The sequence below is a fragment of the Lampetra planeri genome, chromosome 56, assembly GCF_965212315.1.
Source record: "Lampetra planeri chromosome 56, kcLamPlan1.2.h2, whole genome shotgun sequence".
In the NCBI taxonomy this organism is placed as follows: Eukaryota; Metazoa; Chordata; class Hyperoartia; order Petromyzontiformes; family Petromyzontidae; genus Lampetra; species Lampetra planeri.
Genome location: NC_136162.1, coordinates 5,286,055 through 5,307,884, shown reverse-complemented (window position 1 = coordinate 5,307,884; position 21,830 = coordinate 5,286,055). Strand labels below are relative to the sequence as shown.

General features: G+C 50.5%; 2 protein-coding genes across 2 annotated transcripts in view; one reads left to right on the top strand and one right to left on the bottom strand.

Moving 5' to 3' along the window:
• LOC144735649 (disks large homolog 2-like) overlaps nt 1-10,360 on the bottom strand; it is a 160,590-nt gene extending 150,230 nt beyond the window's left edge. Inside the window, exons 1-2 of the mRNA XM_078618100.1 lie at nt 10,348-10,360; nt 10,084-10,202 (exon numbers count right to left, since the gene is read on the bottom strand). Coding sequence (XP_078474226.1) covers nt 10,084-10,202; nt 10,348-10,360 — 132 coding nt within the window. The remainder of the gene's footprint in view (nt 1-10,083; nt 10,203-10,347) is intronic.
• A 4,033-nt stretch (nt 10,361-14,393) lies between these two features.
• On the top strand, nt 14,394-21,089 carry LOC144735698 (transmembrane protein 126A-like). The gene is made up of 7 exons (XM_078618177.1): nt 14,394-14,470; nt 17,428-17,515; nt 18,034-18,092; nt 18,509-18,634; nt 19,120-19,313; nt 20,263-20,377; nt 20,657-21,089. Exons 4-7 carry the CDS (start codon nt 18,519-18,521, stop codon nt 20,832-20,834), a joined length of 603 nt encoding a protein of 200 aa, XP_078474303.1. The 5' UTR covers nt 14,394-14,470; nt 17,428-17,515; nt 18,034-18,092; nt 18,509-18,518; the 3' UTR covers nt 20,835-21,089.
• Nucleotides 21,090-21,830: the final 741 nt, after the last annotated feature.

Genomic DNA, 21,830 nt, shown 5'->3' with positions numbered 1-21,830 from the left:
CTGATGTGATAGACAAAAACTGATGCCAGATTTGGAATCAGCACCCGAAAATTACATTAAACCCGTTGGAATACCTTATGCCAGAAAAAGTGTGTTGACCAGTGTTATCGGACAGACGAGAGCGTTCCAGACGGCCGCAGAAGTGCCGAGCGGAGCGGTGGCAACCGTCTTTTCTTCCCCGATGGCACACGGCAGGCTCAGAGGTTTCGGAAGCACCAGGAGCGTACAGTGCAGATTACATCTACATTTGCATTAAACTCCACCGCCTATTCCACATGGGAGCCCCGTGGCAAGGATTACAATTTGCGCACGGGCGGGCAGGCGGAAGGGCGAGGGGCAAGCGTTTACAGCTTTGCGCGAGCGCTAATGGCTCGGTGGGGATGAACGCGACTCTTGTCGGCTGCACCGCCGCCCCCATCGCCATCGCCACGACGAGAGGGGAAACGACGCGTTTGACGAAACGGCGCCGAGAGAGCGGCGAGCACCCCCGGCGCCGTTAGGAGACGCGGCGTGCTCCTGCGAGCCAGGCCAGCGAGCCAGAGAGCGAACCAGAGAGCGAGCCAGCGAGCGAACCAGCTGGTCAGCCAGTGAGCGAGCCAGTCAGCGAGCCAGCCAACCAGCCAGTGAGCGAGCCAGCGATCCAGCGAGCGAGCCAGCCAACCAGTCAAGGAGTGAGCCAGCGATCCAGCGAGCGAGCCAGCCAACCAGTCAAGGAGTGAGCCAGCGATCCAGCGAGCGAGCCAGCCAGCCAGCCAAGGAGTGAGTCAGTCAGCCAGTGAGCGAGCCAGTGAGCGAGCCAGCGATCCAGCGAGCGAGCCAGCCAACCAGCCAAGGAGTGAGCCAGCGATCAAGCGAGCGAGCCAACCAACCAGCAAAGCAGTGAGCCAGCCAGCGAGCGAGCCAGTGAGCGAGCCAGCGAGCTAAATCCCTCGTGAAATAATCGCCTCTGGGGCTTTGGGGCCGATATTCAGGCAAAGTGCGGGGGTTTAAAGGACAGCGTCGTGTGCACCATTAGGGCGCGCGGTGGGGGTTGCAACCTCATCCATCTCCTCCTCCTCCGTAGAGCAAACCCGGACGGATTTCTCGGTCAGCGCTGGGTCTCTCGTGAAAGCTGTTGCGCTTTACCGTGGTGAAGTTGAATGCGCCAACGGTGCCAGGTGTCGTCGGGACAAATCGATTACCGCCACCCCCCCCCCAAACACAGATGCCAATGCCCATGATGTCCCGGTCAAAGCCTCGTCCGGGTCAAACCGTGGGCAGGTGGGTGACCCGAGCGTTGGGGTGGGCAGCCAGCGGCTCCGCGAGCCGCGTGCTGCCGGCTGGCTAGGGAACTGCTTCGTGGACCGAGGGTCTCGTATTCACCACACAGTGCATTGCGGCTCTTGAAATATTGAGGGTTTTTTTTAAACAAATACAAAAAATAAAATGTCTCTTCTTGTTATTTCCGTTGCCGAACACGTGACCTCGTGCACGGTCGGATATGCGGCATTGCACTCGATGTGTTCGGGATGAGTTTCGGAATTACACATTTCAGATATTGTATATTGTGCTTTCAAACCCCAAATGTCTTCGCGCTAAAGAAAGATAAGTTGTCTCTCCAACGGCACGTAAAACTAAAACTAAACTATTTTTTAAATTTCGATTTAAAGCTTTCGTGACTGCAGGGATTTATCTTCTTGGTTCTTTCGGTAAAGTCACGTAGAAGGGAAATAATACAATAATAAAAATAAAACATAATAAAATCATTCTCACGACGTTTCGGCCACAACGCAAGCAGCCGTCCTCAGGTGAAGATCAGGTCTGTCGGGGAGACAGCGTCTGAGGACGGCTGCTTGCGTTGTGGCCGAAACGTCGTGAGAATTATTTTATTATGTTTTATTTTTATTATTTTATTATTTCCCTTCTACGTGACTTTACCGAAAGAACCAAGAAGATAAACTATTTTTTATTTTACAAGGTAAGGACCACTAGCTATGTAGCTTTTTTCAGAAGCGACCTGGCCACAAGAATATAACTCAACGAAGTGGCTCATCATCGGCGTGCAGAATTTATAGCAGTATCCAAATACTCTGAACGCATGATTCCAAATGTGGAGGTGAAACCCGGAGGACCCGGAGAAAAATCCACCCGACCACGGGGTGAGAAAGAGAAGAGACACGCAAACTTCAACATATTAAGGCATCAGGGTCGGGATCGAACCCGCGACCTCCTGCATGCCAGGCGAGAGAAGTTAACATCTCCTAGCCACCGCGGCTCCCCATTGACATCCACGGAGGTGACGCCGTTAAAGTGACGCCGCTAAAGTGATGCCGCGTGTTCGAATGAATCCGAACATGAGGACAATTTTAACCGGTGCAGCGAAACGTTAAGACTCGACTTGATTTTCCCATCTTACAGAATTAATTTGGGGGGAGTGGGGGAGAACAACAACAACCACAATCGGGAACGCACTGCCTAACACTGCGTGCGAAACAGGGACGTACACACAGCGCATCAACATCTGCAGAACGTGAAGAACCAGTGGCATCTACATCTACAGAACGTGAAGAACCAGTGGCATCTACATCTGCAGAACGTGAAGAACCAGTGGCATCTAAATCTACAGAACGTGAAGAACCAGTGGCATCTACATCTGCAGAACGTGAATAACTAGTGGCACCTACATCTGCAGAACGTGAAGAACCAGCAGCATATACATCTACAGAACGTGAAGAACCAGTGGCATCTACATCTGCAGAACGTGAAGAACCAGCAGTATCTACATCTACAGAACGTGAAGAACCAGTGGCATCTACATCTGCAAAACGTGAAGAACCAGTGGCATCTACATCTGCAGAACGTGAAGAACCAGCGGCATCTACATCTACAGAACGTGAAGAACCAGTGGCATCTACATCTACAGAACGTGAAGAACCAGTGGCATCTACAGAACGTGAAGAAACAGTGGCATCTACATCTACAGAACGTGAAGAACCAGTGGCATCTACAGAACGTGAAGAACCAGTGGCATCTACATCTACAGAACGTGAAGAACCAGTGGCATCTACATCTACAGAACGTGAAGAACCAGTGGCATCTACATCTACAGAACGTGAAGAACCAGTGGCATCTACATCTACAGAACGTGAAGAACCAGTGGCATCTACATCTACAGAACGTGAAAAACCAGTGGCATCTACATCTACAGAAGGTGAAGAACCAGTGGCATCTACATCTACAGAACGTGAAGAACCAGTGGCATCTACATATACAGAATGTGAAGAACCAGTGGCATCTACATCTACAGAAGGTGAAGAACCAGTGGCATCTACATCTACAGAACGTGAAGAACCAGTGGCATCTACATCTACAGAACGTGAAAAACCAGTGGCATCTACATCTACAGAAGGTGAAGAACCAGTGGCATCTACATCTACAGAACGTGAAGAACCAGTGGCATCTACATCTACAGAACGTGAAGAACCAGTGGCATCTACATCTACAGAACGTGAATAACCAGTGGCACCTACATCTGCAGAACGTGAAGAACCAGCAGCATATACATCTACAGAACGTGAAGAACCAGTGGCATCTACATCTGCAGAACGTGAAGAACCAGCAGTATCTACATCTACAGAACGTGAAGAACCAGTGGCATCTACATCTGCAAAACGTGAAGAACCAGTGGCATCTACATCTGCAGAACGTGAAGAACCAGTGGCATCTACATCTACAGAACGTGAAGAACCAGTGGCATCTACATCTACAGAACGTGAAGAACCAGTGGCATCTACAGAACGTGAAGAACCAGTGGCATCTACATCTACAGAACGTGAAGAACCAGTGGCATCTACAGAACGTGAAGAACCAGTGGCATCTACATCTACAGAACGTGAAGAACCAGTGGCATCTACATCTACAGAACGTGAAGAACCAGTGGCATCTACATCTACAGAACGTGAAGAACCAGTGGCATCTACATCTACAGAACGTGAAGATCCAGTGGCATCTACATCTACAGAACGTGAAAAACCAGTGGCATCTACATCTACAGAAGGTGAAGAACCAGTGGCATCTACATCTACGGAACGTGAAGAACCAGTGGCATCTACATCTACAGAATGTGAAGAACCAGTGGCATCTACATCTACAGAAGGTGAAGAACCAGTGGCATCTACATCTACAGAACGTGAAGAACCAGTGGCATCTACATCTACAGAACGTGAAAAACCAGTGGCATCTACATCTACAGAAGGTGAAGAACCAGTGGCATCTACATCTACAGAACGTGAAGAACCAGTGGCATCTACATCTACAGAACGTGAAGAACCAGTGGCATCTACATCTACAGAACGTGAAGAACCAGTGGCATCTACATCTACAGAACGTGAAGAACCAGTGGCATCTACATCTACAGAACGTGAAGAACCAGTGGCATCTACATCTACAGAACGTGAAAAACCAGTGGCATCTACATCTACAGAAGGTGAAGAACCAGTGGCATCTACATCTACAGAACGTGAAGAACCAGTGGCATCTACATCTACAGAATGTGAAGAACCAGTGGCATCTACATCTACAGAAGGTGAAGAACCAGTGGCATCTACATCTACAGAACGTGAAGAACCAGTGGCATCTACATCTACAGAACGTGAAAAACCAGTGGCATCTACATCTACAGAAGGTGAAGAACCAGTGGCATCTACATCTACAGAACGTGAAGAACCAGTGGCATCTACATCTACAGAACGTGAAGAACCAGTGGCATCTACATCTACAGAACGTGAAGAACCAGTGGCATCTACATCTACAGAACGTGAAGAACCAGTGGCATCTACATCTACAGAACGTGAAGAACCAGTGGCATCTACATCTGCAGAACGTGAAGAACCAGTGGCATCTACATCTACAGAACGTGAAGAACCAGTGGCATCTACATCTACAGAACGTGAAGAACCAGTGGCATCTACAGAACGTGTAGAACCAGTGGCATCTACATCTGCAGAACGTGAAGAACCAGTGGCATCTACATCTGCAGAACGCGAAGAACCAGCTGCATATATATCTACAGAACCTGAAGAACCAGTGGCATCTACATCTACAGAAGGTGAAGAACCAGTGGCATCTACATCGCTCCACTGGACGACGCCACCACGCTCGGCACGGCTCGGCGGGACGCTGCCCACGTTATTTATTTCCATCGCAATTCCCCCCCGCCCCCCTCCCCCGCCCACGAAATTTCATTGTATAAGAGAGTGTTGGGCGCACGCTGCGAGTCAATAACAATCCACATGGGGGGGGGGGGGGGTGTCCGAGACGTCCCCGGGGAGACCTGCGCCCGACAGTCGACGTGCCTCGCATTATGAGGATAACGCCACGGTGTTGGAGGATTTTAGTATTTTAATTTTAGGGGTTTGTGTTATTTTAGATCTTTTTAAATTTAATTTTAGTTTCTTTAGGGGGTTTTTTATTTTAGGTTTTTTTTTCATTTTATAATTTGTTTTAATTTGGGGTTTTTTTTATTTTAGATTTGTTTTCGTTTAGGTTTTTTATTTTAGGGTTTTTTAAATGAATGCTTTGTTTTATTTAGAGTATATTTTCTTTTAGTGTTTCAGATATTTTGTTATTTAAGGTTTTGTATATTATTTTTATTTTAGGGTTTTTTTATTGTAGGTTTTTTTGAAGTTACCTTTTTTTATTTTAGGTTTTTTTTATTTTTGGTTTTTAAAATTTAGGTTTGTTAATGCTATGTTTTTTTTAATTTTAGGTATTTTTTTATTTTCTTCGTTTTAGGTTTTTTATGTCTGTCGGCGCAAAAGCAAATGCCGTGAGACACACAGAGAGCTTCACGAGGCCAGCCGACTTGACTGACTGCGGCGCTTAACTCGATTATCCGTGGGCAGATTGTCCGGCTCGCGGATTTAAAACGTTGCTTGCCGAAATGTATTTCGCGAATTCTCTTTACGCGTTTGATCGTCAGCTGCTCCTCACCCGTCGGGGGCCTGGGGTTGGAAAGGCGTCGGCATGCCAAGACGCTTTCCGTTTGAGGAGCAATAAATCCAGACGATGAGATCTGCGTCTTCACCTTCACCTTACGGAGGTCAACAATAAACCTCGCTAATCGGAGGTGCGGGGGAAGGACAACAAACGAAACACAAAAAAGCAGTTCTAAAGAAATGAGTTTGTCACTCGAGATGATTTGAAAGTGCACAGCTCAAGTGGCATGCTAACATCGGAAGGGAAGAGCATTCCAGACGGCCGCAAGAAGCGCATCTCAGAGGTTGCAAACGGGTTTTGATTCCTTACCCGTACCCGTACCCGGCCGCACCAGGGTCGCAATCGGATACCCGTACCCGGCCGTAACCGTACCCTACACCCGTACCCGCCGGGTACGGGTATCGGGTACCCGATTGCGACCTCTGGGATGAAGCCATGTTGCAGGCGCGGGTGGGTTGATTCTAGGAACTTGAATTGTGAGAAGAGACAAGACGTTGCGAAATGAGTGACAAACGGTGACTCCCCAGTGACTCACGGCCTACCCGTACCCGTACCCGGCCGCACCAGGGTCGCAAACGGGTACCCGTACCTGGCCGGGTGCGGGAAGCCGGGTATCGGGTAGGGTACGGGTATCGGGTACCCGGTTGCGACCTCTGGCGCATCTGAAAGCGCAGCGCGATGCGACGACCACCGTCTTTGTCCTGTGCTTAGCCAAAGCAGCTGCTGCCGCTGCTGCGGCGAGGAGTAGATTTGACGCTGCACTGCTATAGGGGATTCTGTCGGGCATCTTCACCCCCCTTCCCACCCCGACGACGTATCTCCGGCAGAGAGGCGCAGTCCGCAGGCGGCCAAGGGATATTACGCGAGGCGCTCGCTCAATCACAGCGACGGCTCGTCCGCCACGTCGTCTTCCCGCGTCTCGGCTCGCTGAGATTTTATTTTCACGCTCGTTTTTTTTTTTATTATCATCGCCCCTCAATGCCTGGCGGGAATTCGCGACGCTTATTATATTTTTCCCCGTGCGAAGCTGCTCCGAAACGCTGAACCAGCAGCTGCCGGCCAAACAACTTGGGCGCGAATGCGAAATGACGTTCCGCGGTTATTCACGGAGCATAATCTCGTGGCCACACGCGTCCTGGTTTGGCCGCCACTGTCCTGGTTTTGCGGCCACTGGTACGGAGGAGGTCGTGGGTTTCATCTCGACCCGGACGCCTTCTGTATATTTGGAGTTTGCGTGTTCCCCCAGTGATCGCGTGGATTTTTCTCCGGGTCCTCCGGTTTTTTCCCCTCTACACTTAGAAGCAACGTCACGCGTTTAGAGTGTTTGGCTGCTATAAATTTCGTTGGGGCTATCAATTGTCATGGCCAGGTCGCATCTGAAAAACGGCTGCGTAGGTCAGTGGGCCTCACCTGGTCAAATAACCAAATAATATTACAAATTTAGTTTCTTTGCACACCGACTAAATATCCATCGTGAATAATCCCACTGCGGCGGCCGGATAATCACGGTGCTCCAGAGGCCGCAAACGGGTTTTGATTCCTTACCCGTACCCGTACCCGGCCGCACCAGGGTCGCAAACGGGTACCCGTACCCTACCCGATACCCGGCTACCCGTACCCGGCCGGGTATCGGGTAGGGTACAGGTACCCGTTTGCGACCCTGGTGCGGCCGGGTACGGGTACCCGATTGCGACCTTTGGGATGAAGCCATGTTGCAGGCGTGGGTGGGTTGATTCTAGGAATTTGAATTGTGAGAAGAGACAAGACGTTACGAAATGAGTGACAAACGGTGACTCACCAGTGACTCACGGCCTACCCGTACCCGTACCCGGCCGCACCAGGGTCGCAAACGGGTACCCGTACCCGTACCCTGCCGGGTACGGGTAGCCGGGTATTGGGTAGGGTACGGGTATCGGGTACCCGGTTGCGACCTCTGCGGTGCTCACGGTGCTCACGGTGATGTTTGCAGACAGGCACGATGGATCTTGTTTGGATCGTAACAGATCTCCGTTGATGCACTTTAGTTTGTTCCGGAAACCAGACTCGTCGTCATCTCACTCGAGTTCCGAGCCGACGTCTCTTGCCAACGTTGCCGTGTGGTTGGCCCGACGTTGTTGGCACGTTCGCTTGGGCAACCCCGTGGCCCTCCTTACCACCATGGGTGCGCCACCTCGCCGCTTGCCACCGTAACCCCACCCCCATGCTACTCTTAGTTCTTTTGGTAAAGTCACGTAGGTAAAAAATTTAATTAAAATTAATCAAAATAAAATAATAAAATCACGACGTTTCGGAGGCAACACAAGTCTCCGTCATCAGGCGGGACCGTTAACTTTTTATTAATTTTAATTTCATTTTTTACCTACGTGACTTTACCGAAAGAACTAAGAGTATGGATCCTTGCAGTCACGAAAGCTTCAAATCTAGAACGGAGATCACGTTAATGCTATAAATGTCCACGTGATGATCATAAGCCACTTCGTTGAGCAATCAGGTTTGCCTGGTTAGATAAACAAATTATATTTTTACATATTTTTTCGCCGCGATGTGTTCACCTTTCCTATACTTTTCACTCCCCATCGTGTGTTTTTGTATTCGTTGTTGTCCTAACCTTCTTGTTCATGTTTTTGTTTTTTGTCTGTTGCGGTTGCACCCGATTCAAGAGCCCAATGGCTCACAGGGCGATACACCTAATAAATGAACTTGAACTTGACCCCGTGACCCTAACTGGGACATCTGTGATAAAGATATTTACAGCTCATTGGACTCCTCCAGTATAAATATTCAGATTCTGATCTCGAGCGCAATTAACGTAAATAAAATCAACAACTAAACTAAAAAAGCATTTGTGTTTTATTTTACCAGGCCCACTGAGCTAGGCAGCTCTTTTTAAACCCTTTATATTAAGTTCACTTGCTTCCTTGCTTGCGCACTTACTACCGTGCAAATCTTTCGGTCGTTTTTTAACCCACTTCCCGTGATCCAATCGAGCTGACCAATGTGATAAAAATGAAACTCTTACTCAAGAACAGAAATGAATAATAAAATAAAACCGATGCCACACATATAAAGGATTTATAGTGAAAAACTTAGTTTTTACGGGTTAATTTTTTCAGAAGTGACCTGGCCACAAATGATAGCTCAACGAAGTGGCTTATCACGTGGAAACGTAATACTCTAAACGCGTGACGTCGATTCTAAATGCGGAGGAGAAACCCAGATGGACCCGGAGAAAAAAATCCGCGCGACCACGGGGAAAAAACACGCAGTGGTCATGGATCGAACCCATGACCTCCTGTATACCAGGCGAGGTAGTTAACATCTCCTAGCCACCGTGATGATGATGAGAGAGAGACACGCAAACTCTAAATATACAGCAGCAGGTGTCAGGGGTCAGGATCGAACCCACGACCTCCTGTATACCAGGCGAGGTAGTTAACATCTCGCCACCGTGATGATGATGAGAGAGAGAGACACGCAAACTCCAAATATACAGCAGCAGGCGTCAGGGGTCATGATCGAACCCACGACCTCCTGTACACCAGGCGATGTAGTTAACATCTCCTAGCCACAGTGATGATGAGAGAGAGAGACACGCAAACTCCAAATATACAGCAGCAGGCGTCAGGGGTCAGGATCGAACCCACGACCTCCTGTACACCAGGCGAGGGAGTGAACATCTCCTAGCCACCGTGATGATGATGAGAGAGAGACACGCAAACTCCAAATATACAGCAGCAGCAGCAGGCGTCAGGGGTCAGGATCGAACCCACGACCTCCTATACACCAGGCGAGGTAGTTAACATCTCATAGCCACCGTGATGATGATGAGAGAGAGACACGCAAACTCCAAATATACAGCAGCAGGCGTCAGGGGTCATGGATCGAACCCACGACCTCCTGTACACCAGGCGAGGTAGTTAACATCTCATAGCCACCGTGATGATGAGAGAGAGAGACACGCAAACTCCAAATATACAGCAGCAGCAGCAGGCGTCAGGGGTCATGGATCGAACCCACGACCTCGCGCATACCAGGCGAGGTAGACAACATCTCACAGCCACCGCGGCGCGCGACGATTGCGGCAGTCGCTGTGACGGCCTCACCTACGAGCGCGTTGAAGAGCGCGCTGCCCAACAGACGCGCCACCTGCCCCATGACCTCGTGCAGCGGGCCCGGCTGCAGCCTTCGGCGGTACTCCTCCAGCAAGGCCACGGCCCGCAGCACGTCTGCCGGGGGGGGGCCACGGCATAAAAAAAAAGACAAAGACCACCCGTGAAGCCTTAACAGGACTGTCGGGGCAAGTGCCGTCGGCGAGTAGCGCTTGCGAAGGCCGGCACGGCACACGACGCGGTGTGGGTGGGACAATTCCACGCCCCGGCTGCATTCAGTCTCCCGAGAGGCGATGTTTGTCCACGCAGCGCCGGGTACTCAGTTGAGGCTCTCTGGGGGAGGAGCGGCACCGGTTCAGATAATCACCACTGGTGTTGGCCATGAGCGGGAATCGAAGCCGGGTCGCTGGGTTCGTTGAGCGGCGCGATAACCGCCGCACCACCGCTCCCCCAACGGCACACGCACAACACACACACGACACACGCACAACGCACGCACAACACACACACGACACACGCACAACACACACACATGACACACGCACAACACACGCACGACGCACGCAACGCCACTCGCGGAGTGCCTCTGGCGGTGGGAGCCAGCCGGTCTCGCGGGGTCATCCTGGCGGGGTCATCCTGGCGGGGTCATCCTGGCGGGGTCAACCTGGCGGGGTCATCCTGGCGGGGTCATCCTGGCGAGGTCATCCTGGCGAGGTCAGCCTGGCGGGGTCAACCTGGCGGGGTCATCCTGGCGGGGTCAGCCTGACGGGGTCAGCCTGGGGGGGGGGGGGGGGGTCGGTCGGCACCGCCCGGCCCGCGAGTCCGCCGTTTCAAATCCCGTCGCCCCGACTAAGTGTTCATGAAAGATGTAAAGTAGAGCCGACACCAAGTGGTGTAGTTTCGAAAAGATTGAACCATCGCTTAAATTGTTTGTTCGTTTGTGGTTGTTTAGTTGTCCGACGTTTCACGGCAAGTAACTAAACGACGGAACTGAACCCGAACGAAGTGGCTCGTCGTGTGGAAATCGAACACTCTAAAGGCACATCGATTTTAAATGTGGAGGGAAAAACCCGGAGGACCTGGAGAAAAATCCACGCGTCCACGGTGGAAAGAGAGAGACACGCAAACTCCAAATATACAGCAGCAGGCGTCAGGGTTCCGGATCGAACCCACGAACCTCCTGCATACCAGGCGAGGTAGTTAACATCTCCTAGCCACCGTGATTATGAGAGAGAGAGACACGCAAACTCCAAATATACAGCAGCAGGCGTCAGGGTTCCACATCGAACCCACGAACCTCCTGCATAGCCAATCGAGGTAGTTAACATCTCACCGCCACGGCACCCAGATAAACAGTCGGGCAGTAATCTTTGGTTCTTTGGGTAAAGTCACGTGGGTATAAAATAAAATAAAGATGAATCCCTGCAGTCACGAAAGCTTTAAATCGAAAAATAAATAAAATCACGACGCAAGCAATCATCATCAGGTGGGAAAACCACAGCAAGAAAAACAATGTTAGCAATTTTTTTTTTAGCAAAACAAATGTTTCTTGCTGTGGTTTTCCCACCTGATGATGATTGCTTGTATTGCAATCTAAACGTCGTGATTTAATTACATTTATTTTCTACCTACGTGACCTTACCGAAAGAACCAAAAAGTATGGATCCCTGCAGTCACGAAAGCTTCAAATCAAGATTGAGTCGGACAGTAAGGTCATCCCAACGCAGAGTGTAACACAACACGGCAGCCTTGTGAAAGTGCAGCATCCTCAACAACACACGTGCCTTGCTTATGCAGCGACATCGCCACTTTGTACCACACACAGAACAGAACAGCCATGCGATTGCTTCTTCTCGCTTGCTCCAAATTCTTGATTCGTTCACGCACAGAACTCGCAGCGCGTTCACCACGTGGGATTAAAGAGCAACACAACACACCACAAACACAACCACAACACAACCCCAGCACAAACACAACCCCAACCACAACCCCAGCACAAACACAACCCCAACCACAACCCCAACCACAAACACAACCCCAGCACAAACACAACACAAACATAACCCCCACCACAACACAACACAAATACAACCCCCACCACAAACACAACCACAACACAAACACAACACAAACACAACCCCAGCACAAACACAACACAAACACAACCCAAGCTACAAACACAACCCCAGCCTCAAACACAACACAAACACAACACAACCCCCACCACAAACACAACCCAACACAAACACAACCCCAAACACAACCGCAGTACAAACACAACCCCAGCCACAAACACAACACAAACATAACCCCCAACACAAACCCAGCACAAACACAACCCCCACCACAAACACAACTCCAACACAACCCCAGCACAAACACAGCACAAACACAACACAACACAAACCCAACATAAACACAAACACAACTCCAACACAACCCCCACCACAAACACAACACAAACCCAACATAAACACAAACCCAGCACAAACACAACCCAGCACAAACACAACCCCAACACAACACAAACACAACTCCCACTACAAACACAACACAACCCCCAACACAAACACAACACAAACACAACACAACCCCCAACACAAACACAACACAAACACAACTCCAACCACAAACCCAACACAACCGCAGCACAAATACAACCCCCACCACAACCCCAGCAAACACAACACACCACAAACATAACACAGACCCAGCACAAACGTCCACAACACGAGCACAATGCATCAGGAACACAACCCAACACGAACACAAAGATCCCCCGTGTAGCCTTCACAGACTGTAGGGGACAAGTGCCGGTTTCGTAGCGCAGCGCGCGCTAACCGCTGCACCACCGCTCCCCGCACCACGAACACAACCACCACCACAATCACCACCACCACAATAACCCACCACCAACACAACCACCACCACAATAACCCACCACAAGCACACGCTACAACCGATAGCCCATGTGCATTTGCGCACGCACACCACACACCAACCACACACACACTATACATACACACCACACACACACCAACCACACACACACTATACATACACACCACACACACACCAACCACACACACACTATACATACACACCACACACACACCAACCACACACACACTATACATACACACCACACACACACCACACACCAACCACACACACACTATACATACACACCACACACACACCACACACACACCACACACACACACCGCACACACTACCACACAACGCACACCACACACACCACCACACAACGCACACCACATACCACTCCACACACACCACACACACCACTCCACATATGCACGCAGAACCCACACAATCCCCAACGCACCTTGCTTGCACAGAGGCATTGTTTGACAGCAGGGGATATCAACACCGCGGACCCAAAAAAACTAGTACGATTTATGAACCAATATGTTCGCTTTTTTAAATACCACCTAACGTTAGTGGTCGTAGCGCAGCCTGTGCAATGCAGCATCCCATACAAACACTAAGAAATAATTTACACGAAATTGCAACGTTAAATTATCGATGTATATCTACGCCGTGTTATAAGACATGCAATGCTATACGCAAACGCGGTTGCATTGGCTACTCGGTCGCCCTGTGCATGCATTGCGATGCGGATTCAATAGAAGCCCCACAACACGTGGAGCGAGAAACGACCACGTGTCTTCTCAATCGCCCCGCCCCCCACTACCCCCCCCACCACCACCCCCCCACCACCACCCCCCCACCACCACCATCCCCCCACTACCCCCACCACCATCCCCCCACCACCCCCACCACCACCCCCCTACCACCCCCCCCCCCACCACCACCCCCCAACCACCCCCCACCAACACCACCCCCACCACCACCACCCCCACCACCACCACCCCCCACCACCACCCCCCCCACCACCACCCCCCCACCACCACCCCCCCCAACACCACCCCCCCACCACCTCCACCAACACCACCACCACTACCCCCACGACCCCAACCACCACCACCCCCCCCACCACCGCCCCCCCTACCAACTCCACCACCCCACCACCCCAACCACCACCACCACCCCCCCCACCACCCCAACCACCACCACCCCCCCCACCACCCCAACCACCACCACCCCCCCACCACCACCCCAACCACCACCCCCCCACCACCCCAACCACCACCCCCCCCACCACCACCCCCATCACCACCCCCACGACCAATACCTCCCCCACCACCACCCCCACCACTCCACCCCACCCCCACCACTCCACATCCACAACCCCACTCCCCCCCCGCCCGCCCCTGACGTGACGTCACCCGCAACGTCAGCCAATCGGTGCAACCGCGCTCGACGGGTGACGTCACCGACAAGATGGCTGCGCCCAGGGGGTAAAAACAAACACGCGCACACTCACACACACGTGCGTCTGTTCTTGCTGTGTTCTTGCTGTTACCTAAACAGCTTCTATTTGGCAAGGATAGAGAGAGGGGTAAGGGGGGGGCTAAACGGTGATGTGGACCAGCGTGGTCAAGATCGGCCTCTGTTGAGGAGGAGGAGGCTCGTGAAGGACGCTGCCTTGAACAGTTGGAGGCAATCGCCCTCCAAGCAACGGCGGAGGGCGGGAGGAGCGACGCTCACAGTAACGAGCGGATAAAGTTCAAGTTCATTGATTAGGTATAGCCGTGTGAGCCATTCGGCTCTTGAATCGGGTGCACCTGCAACAAACAAAGAAACAAAAACATGATCAAGAAAACATCTTAATATGCAACCTGTTGGCACAGTAGAGGGCACAAGCTGGGTGCATCTGCCGGTCATCTGAGTAGGTCAACCCACGGCAACCACCCGGGTCTGTCCCCTGATCTCCTTTGCAGCAAGCGAGCCTTCGACATTCTAGATTTGAAGTTTTCGTGACTGCAAGAATCCATACTCTTTGGTGGTTTTATTCGGGAAAGTCACGTAGGTAAAAAATAATAAGATAAATAGAGCCTTCGACACTTCACGCGGCCTCAAAGTGCACCTAGCCTGGCACGGGCGCCGTTGTGACGTCGCCGCCACTTGGTGGCGAATTTCGGATTTTTTTTGTCATCTTCGTATTTTGGCTGCGCGGATTTAGGGCCGTGTGGTGAATTTCTAAACGTATTGACGCCAAGTGGATTTAATTTAATTTGTAATGTAATCTAGATAATTATAGCGTTGTAGTCGGCCGTTGTAAACGCGGTTACCCAGTTAACATGGTTAACGAAGCACACGCCAAGGTTGTTGGCATGTTGGCTGGGTAAAGTGAGAAGGTTAAACGGAAGTGGGACGAATTATTTACAATGTAGGCTGCACGTAACGCTTAGGTGGGAGCTATTACTGGTAGGAACCTCCTGGTTACACCAGCCCACAGGGGATTATTGTGTCCGTCCGTCGTGCATCCAAAAATGTGAGGGGTGGGGCTGGGTGGAGAGGAGCTGGTCACCCCATGGTGCCCTTTTAAAACTCAACGTTTAACCTACTCACGCTGGGTTGTGCCCGCCCTCACAGTCGGGCATATTTGCGGAATACACCACGCCGCCGTTGACCCTGGCCATTGACCGAGCAACCCAACGTTCCTACCAGCTCCCTCCGCAGGAATGTGTTTACGTGATAGAAGAGTCATTGCCTATTACATTTCATAGCTGTCAACCCCTTATCAGTGCCCTACCTTATTACAGACCAACTCAGACCTTATTGGTCACCGCGTGCCCTTATAAATCTCAAAGTTCATCCTACAAAGTCCCATAACAAGTGAGAAACACAAACAAATATTATAAACAGAACGTGCCAATTCGTCACTAGTACAGCACACCGGTGTGTTGGTGCGCCAAGCTTGATGAAGCAAGTTGTAATTACTGACGAAACATCGTACTCAGATTGTAAATGTTGTGGCTTGGCTCTCCAACACACCGGTGTGCTGTACTAGTATATTACACTATACACTACACTATATACTACTATACCACTACACTACTATACACTACACTACTATAGACTACACTATACACTACACTATACACTACACTACTATACACTACTATACACTACACTACTATACACTAGTGCTGTACTAGTGACGAATTAGCCACATTCTGTTTACATGACAACCCTTATTAGTTGGCTGTGTCGGGTGGTGGCGGGCTTTAACGACACACTTATACATTTACGTGATCTAACCCCCCAAAAACCTCTATTCTGAGCGTTGTTATTATTGTTCAGGCGTCATCCGAGCCGCTGCTTAATTGACTGTGCACGCTCGCTCGCTCTGATGCCGATGACACCACTGACAAGTTACATACCGTGTCAACCCACACGGTTTATACCCCGTGTTCTTGTACAGGCAAATTGAGTTTTCAGCTCCATACGGCGTTACAGCCGTTTCAATACGGGCAATGACAAAAAAGTGTCTATTTGTTTGTGTTTCTCGCTCGTGATGGGACTTTGTAGGATGAAGGTTGACATTCATAAGGTCCGAATTGGCAATAATATAATAAGGTTGGCACTGATAAGGGGCAGAGGTCGCAAACGGGTTTTGATTCCTTACCCGTACCCGTCCGCACCAGGGTTGCAAACGGGTACCCGTACCCTTACCCGTACCCGGCTGGGTACGGGTAGGGTACGGGTATCGGGTACCCGATTGCGACCTCTGGGATGAAGCCATGTTGCAGGCGCGGGTGGGTTGATTCTAGGAACTTGAATTGTGAAAAGAGACGAGACGTTGGGAAATGAGTGACAAACGGTTACTCACCAGTGACTCACGGCCTACCCGTACCCGTACGCACCAGGGTCGCAAACGGGTACCAGCCGGGTACGGGTACCCGGGTATCGGGTAGGGTACGGGTATCGGGTGCCCGGTTGCGACCTCTGATAAGGGGTTGACAGGTATGGACAAGTCTTCGGTTAACAGCCGCCTTGAAGCAAAGACCACTTCGCTCTCAGTGAGGCCTCTGGAAACGGCCAACAAAAGAAAGCAGAATAATAGGGCTTTTCCCCTTTTTTCTGGCAACAAAACTGAAACCTTTTTACAAGGAATCATGTGTGTATTAACCACAATACTTGTGGTCAAAATGCAAACAAAAAACACACCTTGAAACTGATTGGTCCACACCAGAGACAGCTTTCTTTTGAGCCTCGTCTCAATTGGTGCTAGACCAGAGGACGCCAAAAGGCATACAGCTCAAAGACAACGCCACTATCAAAGTAATGAGAGCTCGGGGTCAGCATCTACATCATTAAACCTCCTTTGCCAGTACCAGGGCGTGACTTATCGAAGATAAATGCAACTGTGCTGTGCCTCTTAACTAATTGTACGTGTGTATGTGTACAGGCTCTCGTGACAATCCACTGCTGGATGAAAGGTCCTTGCCAACACCGTGTGGATCGTGGGGATTCTTTGACCATACTTCTCCACGCCGGTCAGTGCGCGTTGGTGTAGCGAATCGCGGAACACAGACATGGGGACCAATTCAGTCCAGTACTGTACAGCAAATATTCTGTATCCTGATTTGAAGCTTTCGTGACTGCAGGAATCCATACACAAGCATCCCACCTGATGACGGACGCTTGTGTTGCGCCCGAAACGTCGTGATTTATTTTATTTTATACCTACGTGACTTTACCGAAAGAATCAAAGGAGTATAAACATTCTGTATCTCGGTGAATTATGGTTTTGTCTTGTTGTTTACAGGCACTGCCGTTTGTTCTTAGAGTTTTCTAGTTTTAACATTTTTTTATGTTAATACCCAAGACAGTAAACACATTAATTGGGTCGTGCGGGATTTAACGATTCCATTTGTCATTTCCTCACCAGACGCTATTCCCACTGTGGTGATGAGGAACATCCATGCTGTGATCATTCCTGCAGCGTGCAATTAGTAGCCGCCATTAATTTTGCATGATTTCGTTTTTTTACAACCCGCCCCTCTTTTTTCAGTCTTCCGCTGTTAAGAAGTCTTCCCCGTGGGAGTTGTTTGACCATACTTCCCCTCGCTGGTAAGTGCGATTTCGTGAAGGGTGGGGGCCGGGAGGTAGATGGGGCCAGGACCGAATCGTAGCAAGCACGCGTCACCGATATTAGCCGTGGCCCCCCCCCCGTGGAGTGACGTCACCCGCTCATGATTATTAACGATAGCGTTACGGAGTTAGTGTCACATCAGGGTTCTGGCTTTTTACATAAAGATGACGATTATTGTGATCAGTACCGTGGTTGACAAGGCCCCACCCCCCCCGGTGCACGAAATGCCATTTGGGGGCCCTTCCTCTGTCCACCTTCCGTACCCGCCTATTTGTATCCCTTGAGCCTGGGCCCCCCCTCCAGCCCGTGGACGCTGGTGCAGTTGCACCGCCTGCACAAATCCGTTGGCTGTGCCGCTGGGTCTCACGTGGGTGGCCGTTGCTGTGTCGTACAGATCGGAGCAAATGGATCGTGCCAGGACCTTCCATCCAGATGGATCGGACGCTCAGGATTCTGTGTGGCTCATGTTGTACGGCGAGCGTGAACGAAGGAAAATAAACAAGCTGCCCGCTGACGAGAGGTACGATTTCACATTTTCTGGCATGAAATTAAAAGCCGGCCGTGCGGAGAAATAAATGCAGTAATCTATGTTAAAATGTGACCAATAAAAGAGCAGATTTGTCAAACTCACTTCCTTGTCTTTAGCCACAACACGACATCACGTGACATCTGTGTGTGTTACAAAGTGAAGTCAAATTCTTTCTCGTCATCCAGGATTTGAGCTCGTACAACTTCCAATTGTGATTCGAGTCCTCTTGTCATTGTGGCACCTGGCCAGGCACAGCGAGGCAAATCATAACCGGCGTTACTTTACAATTGTGTCACATATTTTAGATGTTACAGTCTGCATTACATCTGTCTTAAAATAAAACCATTGTTTAGTTTAACCTCCAAAGGTATTCTGGTGATCCGGCAGCACCTCTGAGCCTCCTTCCTTTCACCTTCGCGTCGAATCTGTCCAAGTGCTTCGGCAGAGCCGTAACGGTCAACGATATCTTCACACAGGGGCCAGTTTCTGCTCGGACCGCCGGCCATGGGCTTCAACGCCGCCTTCATGGGCCTCATCGCCAACAGCTACTGGCGGCGGCTGCTGCGCGTCAAGCGAGCGGCGTTTGCGAGCAGCTTCCCCCTGTCCTTCCTGCCCTTCCTGACGACCACCGTCGCGTACACCAGCCTGGTGTCTGCGCCCATCCTCCGAGGTGTCGTTTCGTGCATACACTGGCGGCACGTGCCTCACCGGATTCCTCCAGGATGAAATGTTACGATTCCGATGTAGTCGATGCTTAGATTCGACCGTTACAGGTCACTTCTTACGCTCGCGACGCGCGCGTAGAATTGTGCTCGTGAAACATAGATTTACACTCCACATATTTGGACCATCTTATTTGACAGGCACTATTCTTTAGTTACCGTACAGTTTACTCATAGCCAGTTTAGTTTTATCATGTTTAGCTTCTTTTTTCACACACTGGTTTCCTGCTTTAAGTTTTACCCACCCAGCAACATAGCAGGAGGCTGTTTCTTCCTGACCTGCTTTTTTTGCTTTTACCATCTCCATAACAAAGGCTCAGTCCCATTAGCAGCAGCCTTACCTTAACACCTCTGGCACCTCCCAGCTCAACCAGTCTACACAACAAAGGCTCATTCCTAGCAGCAGCCTCAGCCGCACCAACCTTACCATAATAATACAAAACTCCGATACAGGGGCCTACCTTGGCTCCTCCCCCCTCAACCAGTATATATACAAGGTCGGGTCTCTTGGAATTTCTCTTTACTTGATACAGCAATCGTGCTGTGACGGTTCCACCTGAAGACGGAAGCTTGTGTTGCCTCCGAAACGTCGTGATTTTTATTTTTTTTATTTTACTTTTATTAATTTTATTTTTACTTTTTTACCTACGTGACTTTACCGAAAAAAACCTAAGAGTATGAATCCTTGCAGTCACGAAAGCTTCAAATGTAAAATAAATTAGCTTTAAACGTAAGAATGGCACGAGTTCCAGGTGTACCAATTACGACGACTTTGACCGTTTGCTCGTTCGCGCCGTGGATGTTGCGTGGATGGTGCCGTGCAGCCGTACGTAGAACTTCTTTCGCACCGCACGCAGCCAACCGTGTTAACCCGGCGGTGCCGTGCCGTGCCGTCAGGTGAGACTTCCTCCACGAGCGCGGCGGTGGCGAGGGGCGCCCTCGTTGGCTTCGTGGTGTCCGGAGTCTTCCCCGTGCTGCTGACCATCCCTCCCAACTACCGGCTCGCAGTGCAGTAAGTGAAGCCAAACGGCACCAAAGGGGACACACGCAGCTTTGTCCACGTGCAGCAGAGGTCGCAATCGGGTACCCGATACCCGTACCCTACCCGATACCCGGCTACCCATACCCAGCCGGGTACGGGTATCGGGTACCCAATTGCGACCCTGGTGCGGCCGGGTACGGGTAGGCCGTGATTTAACAAGAGCCTCGCGGCTCGTCGGATTTTACCCAGGATAAATAAATAAAATACCCTTCCGATCCCGATTCGTTCTCGCCCTCCCGGCGGCGACAGGCACCGAACAATCGAGCTTCCGCCTAAAGGCCGGCAGCTGGAGTTCCTGTGGCGGGTCTCCAAGGCCGTGCGTGGGCCACACCTCTCCTTCGCACTCTTCCAAGCGGCTTGCTGCAGCTTCATGGCGTACACGCAGGCCCGCTCCGCACGCCTGCACGTGCCGGACGACTTCCCGTGACGTCACGTGGCGTGGCCCCATCTCCCAAACGTACATGTTCGGTTCGTTGTTGTTGTTGTTGTGGTGGTGGTAAGCACCGAAGCCTGGAAGGGGATCTTTCGGCACTTGGCCGTGTATAGGTGGGGGGAGGAATACTGTACTTGGTGCCCACCTTGAGGAGGAGTGGGGAGTGGCAAGTGTCACCTATGTTATGAACTTCTTTCACACCGTAGGTAGCCAACGGTGCGCTAATGAGAGGTCATGCATTACGCCATTGCTTTACAAGGATGCCAGATCGCCAGTGGGCTGTCGTACATGCCCAACACACTGGCGACATCTTCTTGGTTCTTTCGGTAAAGTCGCGTAGAAGGGAAGTAATAAAAGGATAAAAATAAAACATAATAAAAGAATTCTCACAACGTTTCGGCCACAACGCAAGCAGCCGTCCTCAGGTGAAGACCAGGTCTGTCGGGGAGACAGCGTCTGAATGGAACACCACCACGCTTGGAGCGTATATTTAAGCTGGGTTGGAAGGGGGGAAGGGCGCCTTGACAAAATAATTTGCATATCAAAAGGAATTTAGCATATTTATGGAAAATGCAGGAATGTGATTAGTACTACTTGTGAAATGCGTAGGTGGTGGGCGGGGGGGTTTCAAAGTCATTATGCCCGTGCATTATGCAGGATTAGCAGCATCAAAGGGAGGGGATAGGGGTAGCATTAATAAAGGCTGTCTCCCCGACAGACCTGGTCTTCACCTGAGGACGGCTGCTTGCGTTGTGGCCAAAACGTGAGAATTATTTTATTATGTTTTATTATTTTATTACTTCCCTTCTACGTGACTTTACCGAAAGAACCAAGAAGATGAATCCCTGCAGTCACGAAAGCTTTAAATCGAAACACTGGCGACAGCTTGCAAAACTCCGTGTCGTCGACCCGAAAAATTACGAGCAGTGAAATCAACAAAACCTCAAAGGTATCTCAATTTTTATTTTATTTTTTACACCATGTCACCTT